Consider the following 12,997-nt stretch of genomic DNA (forward strand, 5'->3'; position numbering starts at 1 on the left):
GAATCAGGTTTACTCTTTGGCTTTCAGTAATTAAGTAATTAAATAATTACGAAATTAAGAATCAAATAAACAACCATAAGTAGGTCAAGTTTTAGTACTCGAGTTTCAGCTTTTAGTACATTTTTCAAACGGAACTTGAAAAAGAATTTGATTCTGAAAACAGTCTCATCGGAAAATTTGTGCAATCTCTCACTGGAATTGTCGATAATCTAGAAAACTCAAAAAGTCATTTTTCAGTTTCATGTTTGATTTTTGAAAAATTAGGCCCTATATCTCAAAACCGGAATTACCTAACTTTTAATTTTAAAACATATATTCTTGCATAAAGCCATCGAATTCAAAAGTTTTCGAGCTACTAGATTCTAGATTCTCCAATTTCAGATAGAACTTATCATTCAGTTGCGCCAACTTTTCGATTCCTGCAATCTCGTTCTACCGAACTGTCATTTCTTCATTCGAACTATCATTTCTTCTTCTTTTTTTCTTCCCCAGATTTTCAAAATTCGGGGAAGAAAAAAGGTTTTTCGGATTCTTCGGCTCATCAAGTTTACATTGTTTAGAATTTGTCAGTTTTCAGTAGAGCGCATTCACCATTTCCGAGATTCAAATGTAGCCGATGTACTTTTTTTTCTCACCCTGAATTCCTCATCTTTCGTTATCTCTCTGCTCATTCCCCCCACGAAAATCGTGTCATTCTCGATTAGACCCCCATAAAATTGCACTTGGATCTTCTTCTCCTTCTCTTCTTCTGACAGAGAGAACTCTCCAGAATCTCCCCAGTTTTTTTCAATATGATGTAAATCTCTCACACAACAAAAAACGTCTCTAAACAGTTGTTCTCTATCTGAATTCCTTCCCCGCTTCTCCCCACTAATTGATGCGATATGAAACTATAATGGCCGCCCATTTTTTCATTTTTTCCCGCCCGAGAAGCGATGAAAAAAACGGGCGAAAAGAGTTCATTTGAGATCTCTTTCTCTCTCAAATAACACGAACAAAACATGTGTTACCCATTAGATTTCTGGTGTGGCCAGAGGGGAACTCTTTCTTTTTTGATGACCGTGATGACGATGAATGATAATTGAAACGAATTCTTTTGCAGGAAGGCAGATGCGGATCGACGAACCGCAACTGTTTGTTAGTATGTCAAAAGAGGCTCAAGATATTGTGAATGGAGGTGCTGGATCTGGAAATGATGAGACTAGTAGTAATTGTGATGAGAGACAAGATGATCAGGCTGATGAGGTTTGTACTTTTTTTTGGTCTTTTGTGTGATGTCAGGAGTTTCAGTTTTTGATATAATGTAGAAAAAAGCTTAGATCTTCATTTTTGCAGTTGACACCTTTTTTCTAGCTATTCAAAATTTTGAGATATGCGTCTTTAAAGTGATGCCTATTTACCAATGTGCTAGAAAGCCGCGGACTGCTCTAGAATTTCGAATTTTTGATATGTTCCAGATTGAGATTAGTACTCAGTTTTTGTAGTTAACAACTTTTTTCTAACTCTACAGACTTTGGAGATATAAGCGTTTTTACATTGAACAGTTTTAGTTCTTTTGAAAAAACATCAACCTTAAGATAGTGTAACGATGTCTCCAGTAGGTCCATTGCACTCAATTTTATATTTATATTTTAGGGCAAGTTGTGATCTTTATTTTTGTAGTTGACAAGTTTTTCGTAACTTTTTTGATTTTTGAGATATGAGTGATTCTAAGATATGAGTGAGGTCGATGCCAATTTCTAACCGAAATGTGTCAAGCTTTGACCTCTTGTAACATATTTCATTTTTGTTCAAATTTTAAAATTTAACTATCAAATTGTTAGAAATGTTTAGATCTCTATTTTTGTAGTTTACAACTTTTTTGTAAAAACTGTCCCGAATGAGTTATAATACCTTGAAGTAAAGGAACGGAGGGAGAGAGGGCGCAGACAGTGAGGTGCTCTCGTTTCTCTGCGTATTCACTAGAGAGATCAAAAAGTTGTCAACTACAAAAATATGGAGCTAAACTTGATTTAGAATGAAAAATTATTTTAGAGAAGAGTGAAAAATGAACTGCTAACGAGAATTTTCGAGCAGTACTTTGAGGATTGATTTTTCAAACTCAGCTGAACTAGGAATCTTAAATCTTAGTTTCTTTTTAAAACTTCAATTCTCAAATTTAAATTTTGAATATCAAAACTGACCCCGATATTTCAGGAGACCTCCCTGGATTCCCATCTCATCTCATTCTTTCAGCAGAAATGCACTCCTCCGGCATCCCCAGATTTGGCTGCAAATCTGAATGTATTCGATCTGGAGTCCCGCCAAAAAGTGGTTCAGCGTCTATTAAATTCTCAATTGAACCTCTCAAATCTGCGGACGCCTCTCAATCTTCCACCAATATTTCAAGCACTTCAAGGACCATTCAGTATTCAGGTACCAAGGAAATGGCATCAATTCCATTCTTCAATCGATGCATTTCAGCAACAGCTACTCGGTTTGGCGTCTGGATTGACAGCTATGTCGCCGGGTTTAGATGATTATGATGAGGAGAATACGAATGGAATTGAGCCGGAGGACTTGACGTTAGGCGGATTCAGGAAGGAGACGTCCGTGAAATCAGAAGAACCGTCAGAGTCTGGAGTCAACCCATCCGGTCCAGCATGGTCGTATGAGGAACAGTTTAAACAGGTTAGTCAAATCGAGTTGGAAGGAAACGCGCTCCATCGAAATTTCAGTTTCGGTAGAGCGTGTTTGCGATATCACAGCGCTTTTGATTGACATGACACCTATTTCTCAAAGTTCCAGTAGAACGTACTTTTGAAAGCTGGTGGCCTAGAAAACGTGCTCTACCGAGAGTTGGGTTTCGGTAGTTCGGTAGAGCGCGTTTGCAATATTACAGCTGTTTTGAGACCCACTTATCAGAGTTCCAGTAGATCTGGTGGCCTAGAAAACCAAGAGGTGCGAAAGTTCGGCCACCAACACTAAAAAGTGTGGTTTTTGTGTTTTCCGTGAATTTTTGTATGGAAATGATGAAATTTTACTTATTATCTCTGCACAGTTCTTACAATTGCGCTCCACTGAAATGCCCTTGAAAAATGTCTCTCAGTTTCGCACACAATTTTCATCGGTTTCAGTAGAGCGCGGTTGTAAGAAGCGTGCCGTGCTAATAATGCAAATGTGCCCTACCGTATCACCCCTCTCCACCGAAGTTTCGGTAGAGCACAATTGCACTTTGTGAAATGACCGAACTTTTGCATTTTCTCGGTCACAAAGAATCGGATTTTTGTAGTTTCCAGTCCGTCAGAATTCGTTTAAAATCCTCCATTCTCATATTCATCTCTCAAATTTCCATAGATACGAGAACTTTGTTAATTATGTCCCCCCTACGTGAACTACAGTAATCCCTCTCCATCTCTTCTCTTCTTTTCAGAATTAAAGATGAAGACATATTGTGTTGACACGCTTTACAAATCTATTGTTCACACTCTCTTCGAATCACTAATTAACTCGTGTTGTTAGAGAGAACTTCTTCTTCGTCTCTTCTCCAGAGAATAACTCAATAATTAGTAGGTTTTCGAATGAATGAGAAGAGCTACCTGAAGAGAGAGAACTAATCAATTATGAGTTGGATATACAAACTATTTTGGGATGGTGTGAAGCGTGAATTTTAGGAAATTGGGAGTCCGTAACTCGGGATTAGAAGAAATTTTGAATAACATAATTTCAGAATTTCAAGATTTTAAAGTTTAAGTGCATTTTTGAGAATCTATGATTTTGAAAGTTGGGATTTTTTGAATTCCAGAATCCTAGCATTCCAGTTTTCAAGATGTTGTGATTTCAGAAATCTGGAATTGCCATAACGAATCCGAATTTTTCTTGAATTTCGGTTTTTCTCAGTTTTCAATTTAGACATTTTTGTATTTTCGAATGATCGAAAGAGCTAGTTTTTGACCATTTTTGACCGGAATCCTAGATTTAGAATGTTGGATCCAGAATCCAGAATCCAGAATCTTTTATTCGAAGTTACGATTCCTGAATCTGACCGTCACAATCGAGTTGACTGATTCCAGGCTTCTGAATTTGAGTTTCAGAATCTAGACATCTGATTCAAGTGTCCCTGAATAGAAAATTCGGAATCTAACGATCGAAATCCAGAATCCGTGATTTTTTGATTTTTCAGTTGAAACGAAGTTCGCAGAATCTAGGAATCCAGGATTCTACTTCGGATTTCTGATTCTAGGCTCAGAAATGTGATCCCCAGAGTCATAACTCGTGATTCTAGAGTTTTATGTTTCAGATTCCCGAATATCGGATCCCAAATGCTGGAATTTCGATTCTAAACTAAAACTGAAAATATATTACATCTAATCGAATTTCTCAAAACTTCAGATTTCTCAGATTTCTGTCCTTTTTGAAATTCCCGATTCCCTCCTCCTGATAGGTTGATACAGTAGTATTTCTATATCAAACAATCCTCCCCTCTCGCTCCATTTTCTCTCTCTCTTTTTCTCTCCGATTCGATATTGATTTGATTCGTTTTCTCTCTCTCACTTCCGCCTAAATCTTGTCGAGAAGTGCCCCGGAGGCATGAGTGATTGTTTACCGAGCCGATTGGCTTCCAATCGGACGGATTAATAATGTAAGAAAAGAAGAAAAGAGAAGAATTAAGTCTTTTGTATTTATGTTCGTTTCAACAACTTTTTGACACTATTATCAGCTGATTGGGGTAGGAAGAACGAACAGGAGAGCGAATAAAGCAAAAAGTGCCACGTTTTGATAGTTTTTCTAGGTTTGGAGATACGGGGCTCTGAAGTTTGATAGGCTGACAAGAGAGCTAACTAAACTTTCAAAGAGGTCGCATGGCGCGAAATTATGTTTCCTACAATTGAGTTTTTAATATCTTATAGAACAAGTCTTAAGCAAAATTTTTGCAATTTACAATTTTTTGATAACTGATCACGTTTTTGAGATACAAAGGTTCAAAGTTGAGCGGTTTCAACTACAAGAGAAAAGATAAGCAAGGTTCTAGCCCGCGATAAACTGAGAAAAAATTGTTCCACATATTCATTTTTTGGTATGTTATGGAGCAAACCTAGATTTACATTTTTGTAGTTGACAACTTTTTGATATCTCTTTTGGTTTTTGAGATATGCGCCATTAAAGTTAGGCACCTGGGAGGAGAGGCGCAGAGAAACGAGAGCGCCTGACTGTCTGCGTCTCTCCTCCCAGGTGCCTACCTCTAAAGGCGCATAACTCTCCGAACAATGTGGTATTTCAACGGACTAGAAAACGTGTACATGTAAACCTAGGCCATGAAACATTAACTCTAACGGGCGTGCCTTTGACGCTTTTCTCCTTTTCTGAAGGCAACCGCGACTACAGTAATCCTACAGTATTCTGTATTTCAATTTCGGTTTTCGGTTATAAAAATTTTGCAACCACCCAGTAGAAATTCCACCCGACTTACCCCTTTTCTTTTCAAATTACAGAATCGCTCAATATCCCCGTCGAACTTGGAAGAATTCTGGGAAAAGTTTGGAAGCATCGATAAACTTTCTGAGGTTTGTGGTCATCATTGTGTGAGAAAGAGAAAAAAAAACAATAATCGAATGATTTTTTTGTTTTGGTTTTCTGCTTTACGTGCTTTTGCTCTATCCTCACACACGATGACTACTAAAACTCAATCTTTTTTTTTCGAAAATGGTCTCTTGAGAGACATAAAATAAACTAAAACTAATAATAATAATAATGATTTTGGAGGAGGGAGAGACGGAGTGGAATATAATGGGCAATTTTTACAACATGTAATAATAGAAATTGAGTGGAAGAGGAAGAGATGGAATTGGTTGCCATCCGGAGGAGAACAATTTATGGTTTGATTTATGAAGAGAGAGACTGGCGTGACGTTGGCGCGTTTTCGAATTGAGAGTAGTTGGAGCAGGGGTATGGATACAGTAGTCGAAGCTATTTTAAAGATCTATTGGGCTGGTGCGCCTTTAGCGCGGATGAATCCGAAAAAAAACTGTGTGTTTTAGCCTTAGAAAGTTCAAGTCTGGGGTGACTTTGGCGCGTTAGAAATCTGAAAAAAGAGAGAATTTCTCGAGATATTGGTTCTGCTCTCGAAGTAATTTTCCGAGCTTTTGTACTTTTCAAGATAGAAAGTTACAGTACCCCAGAACTACAGAAACCTTGCCGTAACTCGAATTCAGAACATTCTAATCTGGGGCGTCTTTGGCGCAAAATCTGACTTTTTTGGATTTTTTGTTTTAGTCGTCCAGCTTTAAGATGGGTGGAGCGCCATGAACTCAACTACAGTAACCCCATTTCTCTCTTCGTCTCTGTGTCTCTCTCACTCTCTCACTCCCCCTCATATTGAGCCATTAACTATTACAATTTTCCATCAATTACCCTTCTTTCTCGTCCTTCCTTTTTAAGAAAACTAATTGAGTGGTTTCTTTTGCGAGTCAAAACGAATATTTAATTATGAGAAAGGAAAGGAAACAGGCGGAGTGGTGTCTCATTTGAGTATATTATACTTATTACTCAAGAAGAAAAAGAACAAAATGAGCATGTTTTGATGGGGAGAAAAAGTTTGGAAAATAAATTAAGTTTTTTGCAGTTGTACGAGTTGTCAGACGATGTGAAAAGGAAGGAATGGTTGGATGATTGGCTCAATTTCATGCATAGAATAGGTGAGAGATTCTGGAGAAATATATGAGAAAAGTTTGAATTGAAAAACTAATTGAAGAGGATAAAACAGATTTTAATTTGATAAATTGACAGAAATATCTTTTACAGTACCGGCCAAAAAGATATTACATTTTGGCTTTTTCAGTTGAAAAGGTCCAACTTTGAGAGTGTGTCATGGTAATACTGATTGTCCCATCAAGTAGATTTTTTATGAATCTCATAGATCAAAAGTAGATCTTCATTTTTGTAGTTGACGACTTTTTTGTACGAACACTCCCTAGAGAGTTATGGACATTTTAAGGGGACAGCTCAAAAACCGCACTATTTTTCACTGAAATTGGTCGATTAGAGGGAGAAATCACTTTATCGATACGTAACTTCCTAGGGAGTGCTCGTGCAAAAAAGGTTGTCAACTACAAAAAAGAAGCTCTACTTTTAATCTATGAGATTCATTAGAAATCTACTTGATGGAACAATCAGTATTACTATTACACACTCTCAAAGTTGGAGAATTTCAACTGAAAAGGTACTGTACCTCTGATAGCGGTCAACTTTGAAATTGTGCCACGGGGATAAAAATAGAGCTAGAGCTTTGAAATTTTGTTATACAAATAGAAAAAAATCTAGATCTATGATTTTGTAGTTGTCAACTTTCTTGTCCGTTTTTACCAGAGGAAGATATAACTCTTGAAAGTTGGTAACTTTAATTTCAACAATTACCACCTTCTAGGTGCTACAACTCATTTTGGAGGAATTGTTGAAAAAAGTTGTGCACTACAAAAACATTGAACTTGTCTTAAACTACTACTTGCCAAAACTTCAAAATACCGGAATCATTTTTGACACTGTTCTACACTTCTGAAGTTTGCCGGTTTTCAAGAATTTACTGATTATTTTTGCTAAAAACTGGCAACTTCAAGAATATGCTTCAGAGCAATAAATTGTTCCAAAAAATACAATTTTTAATTTTTAAAACGAACAAGAATAGATCTACACTTTTGTATTTGACAACTTTTTTGTAGAAACAGTACAATGCAGAGAAAGAAGATAATTTCAATTTTGGGTAGAACTGTTCAACTTTTCTGAAAAATATCTCTATCCGGAGAGCTTTCACAACAAAGTTGTAAACTACAAAGTTGTAAATCTAAGCTTAATCTGTAATATATCAAAAATTCAAGTTTATGGGAATATCTTTGCCATTTTTGCACATTTTTGAAGTTTTGAGTTTTTCACAGGACTAATTTCCAGGAAAACCGGTGACACGTATCCCAATAATGGCAAAACAAGTACTCGATCTCTATGAATTATACCGACTCGTCGTCCAACACGGTGGTCTCGTTGAAATAATCAATAAAAAGTTATGGAGAGAAATCACGAAAGGACTGAATCTCCCGTCGTCAATCACCTCCGCAGCGTTCACTCTTCGAACACAATATCAGAAATATTTGTATGATTATGAGTGTGAAAAAGAGAAATTATCGAATCAATCGGATTTACAACAAGCAATTGATGGGAATCGTCGAGAAGCTCCGGGTAGACGGACGGCTCCTCCGTTTCCACTTCCATTTCAACTTCCACATGCAGCGAATGCAGCGGCGAGTATGCTTAATAAGCAGTTAAATGGATTAGGAATGAGAAATGGTTGGTTTTTTTTTGAATTTAAATAATAATTCCCTGAAAACAATTCCCTGAAATTTCAGACCTCCTAGATGATGAAAACACGCTGAACCTCCAAGCCAGCGGCTTATTCGGTGCGGGTTACGGTGCTGAGCAGATGGCAATTCTTGAAGCTCATCAACGGAATCTGGAAAGAGCACAACGAGCAGCCGAACAAGTTGCCAGACAAAGTCTCGGACTCGCATCGTTATCCAATGGAAACGGAGGACATCATCATAGTTCTGGAAGGGAATCCACGTCGAGCAATGATTCGGATATTCCTGGTGAGTTGGATATGATTAAGAGGTGCCACGGTTCCGAAAATTGCCGGATAGGTTCAATTCTTATAATGAAGATAGAACAAGTCTAGATCTTCAATTTTGTAATACATCACTTCCTTGTAAAAGCTTTCCCTAGTGAGATATGGCCATAAAGAACGTGACACTTGCAGTTTTTAGTCTAAAATGGTCCACTTTGTGAGTGTGACACGGCCTCCCTGATAGTCTCACAATATTGATTGTTTATGGATTATAAAGATCACAAATGGAGCTTCATTTTTGTAGTTGACAACTATTTTGTACGGTCCCATCATCCTAAGAAGTATTGTCAAAGAATCGACCAATTTCAGTGCGAAATAGTGCGATTCGTCTTAAAATGTTCACAACTCTCTAGGGAGATTCCGTACAAAAAAGTTGTCAACTACAAAAATAAAGTTATATTTCTGATATGTATAATTCATTTTCAATCTATTTGATGGAACAATCAGTATTATCATGACACTCTCTCAAAGTGGGACGATTTCAACTGAAAACTACATCTTTTACAACCTTTTGACCGGCACTGTAGGTATGAAAAATTGTAAACTTTCAAGGTTTATATCTTTTTCTGAAAACTTAATACAACGGAATTACTATCTACAAAATAAAAATCTAGATTGGAACTATTGTAAATTTAAAATGTTCAACAATTTCTCACATAGCAGAATTTAGCAACTTTCAGTTAACTTTGAGCGTGTTAAACAAAGCAAAATAATATTCAACAAGTTTAAAATTACATGTTTCTTATAGAACAAGTCTAGATCTCCATTTTTGCAGTTAACAACTTTTTTGTAAACGTGCTCCATAAAAAGTTATAGCGCTTTGAAAATGGTGCATGTTCCGATTGTGACCTATCATTGTCAACTTCCACAACATATATCTCTCTCCGGAAAACTTGTACAAAAAAGTGATCAACTACAAAAATGTAGTTCTAGTCTTAATCTGTATACTCTACAAAAATTGAGTTATTCTGAAAGTTTATGGCTCTGTGAGACCTGCTAATGAGTTTTCACCAAATATCATTTTCAGTGAAACGAGCGAAACTGGAGAATGATCACAAATCGAATGGAGCCTCCAGTTTACGAATTAGTACAAAACAATCAGGTATTTAGAAACTTTATTTTCTTCAAATTCTCCTTTTTTTCAAATTTCAGAAAATTCCAAAAACTCAATGTCAGTGTCAATGGAGATCAACGGAATCACATACCAAGGAGTATTATTCGCTCAAGACGGAACCACTGTCTCCGAGTCTTAAATGTGTATTTTTATCTTTAATATTTGTTTTCTCTAATAATACAAAGTCGCTCCACCGATCATTCTTTGGAGCGCATTTTCTTCTTTTTCAACGATTCGCGAGCTTTTATGACAAAAGACAAAACGAGCTTTCCCCCCTTTCTCTTCTCTCGATTACCCCCACAATTTCCCATCTGAATCATCTAGAATCCTTTTTTGTTCCGCCCGAAACCCTGAAACCTTAAAAACCCAAAAATCTCTAGTTGTGAGCTTATTTCATGGTGAAATACTTTTCTTTTTTTAATTTAATTTCATAACGCCGTTACCTTTCCCTTCCTTTTTCTTCCCGTTCTGTATCATAATTATTCTGAAAAAACACCCTCCCGCCTGCTTAGCACGCACAATAAAAATCTCACAATTTTATGAGTTTCTGATGGAAAACAGTGAAACAACAAAACAGTATAACTAAATGATAAATTTTGATTTCAAGATAAGATAATAAACTTCAATAAGAAGTAGTGAATCGTTTGTGCCACACAAAAAACTGAAATAGATTACGACGTGGTTTGATTCTGAGTCTAATAGTTGCCAGTAATCCATCATCTCTCTCGAAATCTAATCCTTCTGATAAGTCGGCAACAATGTCTTGTGCGTCAGTGATTCTGCAGAGAAGATAACTTTTATTTCGTTTCCAGTTTTAAAGGAGTTAACTTACTCTTTCTCATAAATATAGCATTTTTCTCTTTTCGTCGGATCCCATGGTTTTGCATCAAACTCGGAAATATATCGGTCTCTGTTCATTACTTCTTCAGGTACTCTACTCATTTTAAGTGCTACGAATTTTGTATTATTCCCGTTTTTCCATTGTCTTATGAATTCAATAATAAGTTCAATATTAAAAGTGGGCTTATCGAAACACAAGTATTTTCCATTGAATCCAAGTAAGTGTTCTCTTGTAATCCAACTAGTCTCGTAAATGATTAGCATTTCGGATCGGAAAATAATAAAATTCGGGTCTACTCGTCCTTCAACTTTAGAGTGAATATGAACATGCCAAGGATTTTCAATATTGTTGAATAAGGCGGACAGTTTTTCAGAAGTAATAGTTTTGGAAAAAATTTCTATTCTGGAAACTGATTTGAGACATGGTTCAGCTATGAATCCTTTCCAATCATCAATCAAATTTAAGTCCAACTCTAGGTTTTCCAGTGGTTTTTGTAATAAATCCAAAATGTAACTGGTTATTTGAAATCCACTTTTCTTGATATCACTGTACAAAACGGTACCGTAGTCGTCATCCATGGATCTGTATAATTTGATTATTTTTGTCACTTTGTGACATTGAGACATACCTGAAATAGTGTTTGACTCCATCTATAGTCCCTGTAAACCTTCTCCCCTCACATCGAGCCCAACGAGGAGCAAGCTGGAATGGAATCGTTATATATCGCGTTGAACGCGAAAATCCTAATCGAAGAGATGGTGATTTCGGTTCGACAAGTCTTGTGGAAATCATCGCAAAATACTCATGAAAACGTATCTGTTTGATTCTTTCTCTTGATTTTTTTGAACAAAATGAGAGACAAAACACTTCTATCGGATTCATTGAAATAATAATTCGAAAGAATGCGAGGTAAGGGAATGATAGTAGTTTCATTGTGTCCGAAAAGAGCTGAAAAACAAGAAAATGTTTCCTTAATCAGACAGAATAATGGCGAAGAAGGGCGGAGAGCGGACAGTATGGATCGATAACTCAGAATTCTGTGTATGCGTCAAGACGACAACACATAGTGAATACACAGATGTTACACTGGGGAAGACGAGGAAACGTCGGTTACGTCTGTCAAAGTTACCAAGACTGCCTAGAGGTTAATATCTTTTTCTTCTTCAACAAAATTGCAAACTTCAAAAATAAAAATCTAGACTGTTATAAATCGGAAGTTTAAAAACGTTTGGTAGTTTCTGGCGCTGTGGCACACAGTAGAAGTTAGCAAGTTTCAGTTAACTTAGAGTGTGTGAAAAAAGCGAAATGATGTTTAATAGTTTTGAAATTATATGTTTTTTATAGAACAAGCCTGGATCTATAATTTTGCAATTGACAACTTTTTTGTAAACGGGCTCCATAAAAAGTTATAGCGCTTTGAAAATGGTGCACGTTTTCATTGTGACCTATCATTGTCAATTTCCACAACATATATCTCTCTCCGGAGAGCTTTCACAACAAAGTAATCAACTACAAAAATGTAGTTCTAGCCTTAATCTGTTCAATTCAATTCAATAATGTGGATTTCTCATCCGGTTGTGGGCTCCTTGTGGACTTCTGGGCTCCTCTGATTCAGGGCTTCTCGTGGACTCCTCCTCAAGTTCTGGGCTCCTCGTGGACTCCTCATCCGGTTGTAGAACCTCTCGTTGTTCTTCGTGAACTCCTCCTTGGCTTTTTGGCTCCTTAAGTTCTGGGCTCCACGTGGAATCCTCCGTGGAATCCTCCTCGTGGACTTCTGGGCTCCTCCTCGTGAATCACGAGTCGTGACCTCCTCCTCCGATTCTGGACTGCTCGTGGACTCCTCCTTCCATTCAGGGCTTCTCGTCGGCTCCTCCTCAATTTCTGGGCTCCTTTGATTCTCGGCTCCTCCTCCGGTTGTAGGCTCCTCATGGACTGCTTCTCCGATTCCGGGCTCCTCGTGGACTCCTCCTTCCATTCAGGACTCCTCCTCAACTTCTGGGCACCCGGTGGACTTCTGGGCTCCTCCTGGACTCATGGGATGCTCCTCAAGTTCTGGGCTCCTCGTGGACACCTCTACAAGTTTTGGGCTCCTTTTGGACTACTCCTCAAATTCTAGGCTACAGACAATCACTACTGAATATCTGGCGAATGGATGACCATTACTGATGTGACCGGATGCTCATCGCTGAACATCCCGTCTCGTGTACACCTACACATTTATATATGAATCGACAGGTAATATATATATACCCACCTATTCGACATGTCACGGGTTCCCGCCATTCACTATAATTACTATGGGAAACAGGCGGGGCTTATAGGCGAATACTGTAGACTTCTATTTCTCTTTTTTTTCGATTGGGAAAAAGAAAAAGCCCTGTGCGGTTATGGTGGC

General features: G+C 37.5%; 2 protein-coding genes across 2 annotated transcripts; one reads left to right on the forward strand and one right to left on the reverse strand.

Moving 5' to 3' along the window:
* Window positions 1–1,110: 1,110 nt before the first annotated feature.
* On the forward strand, window positions 1,111–9,900 carry GCK72_000661 (uncharacterized protein; the record flags this gene model as incomplete). Its single annotated transcript, XM_053722609.1, has 9 exons — window positions 1,111–1,245; window positions 2,236–2,415; window positions 2,464–2,670; window positions 5,472–5,543; window positions 6,602–6,674; window positions 7,921–8,313; window positions 8,373–8,612; window positions 9,675–9,749; window positions 9,800–9,900. 9 exons carry the CDS (start codon window positions 1,111–1,113, stop codon window positions 9,898–9,900), a joined length of 1,476 nt encoding a protein of 491 aa, XP_053591254.1.
* Window positions 9,901–10,383: 483 nt separating this feature from the next.
* GCK72_000662 (uncharacterized protein) lies at window positions 10,384–10,679 on the reverse strand (the record flags this gene model as incomplete). Its single annotated transcript, XM_003109185.2, has 2 exons — window positions 10,384–10,540; window positions 10,594–10,679. The coding sequence occupies 2 exons, from the start codon at window positions 10,677–10,679 to the stop codon at window positions 10,384–10,386; spliced, it is 243 nt and encodes an 80-aa protein (XP_003109233.2).
* Between the last annotated feature and the right edge of the window lie 2,318 nt (window positions 10,680–12,997).

This window comes from Caenorhabditis remanei, chromosome I (genome assembly GCF_010183535.1).
Source record: "Caenorhabditis remanei strain PX506 chromosome I, whole genome shotgun sequence".
Taxonomy (NCBI): Eukaryota; Metazoa; Nematoda; class Chromadorea; order Rhabditida; family Rhabditidae; genus Caenorhabditis; species Caenorhabditis remanei.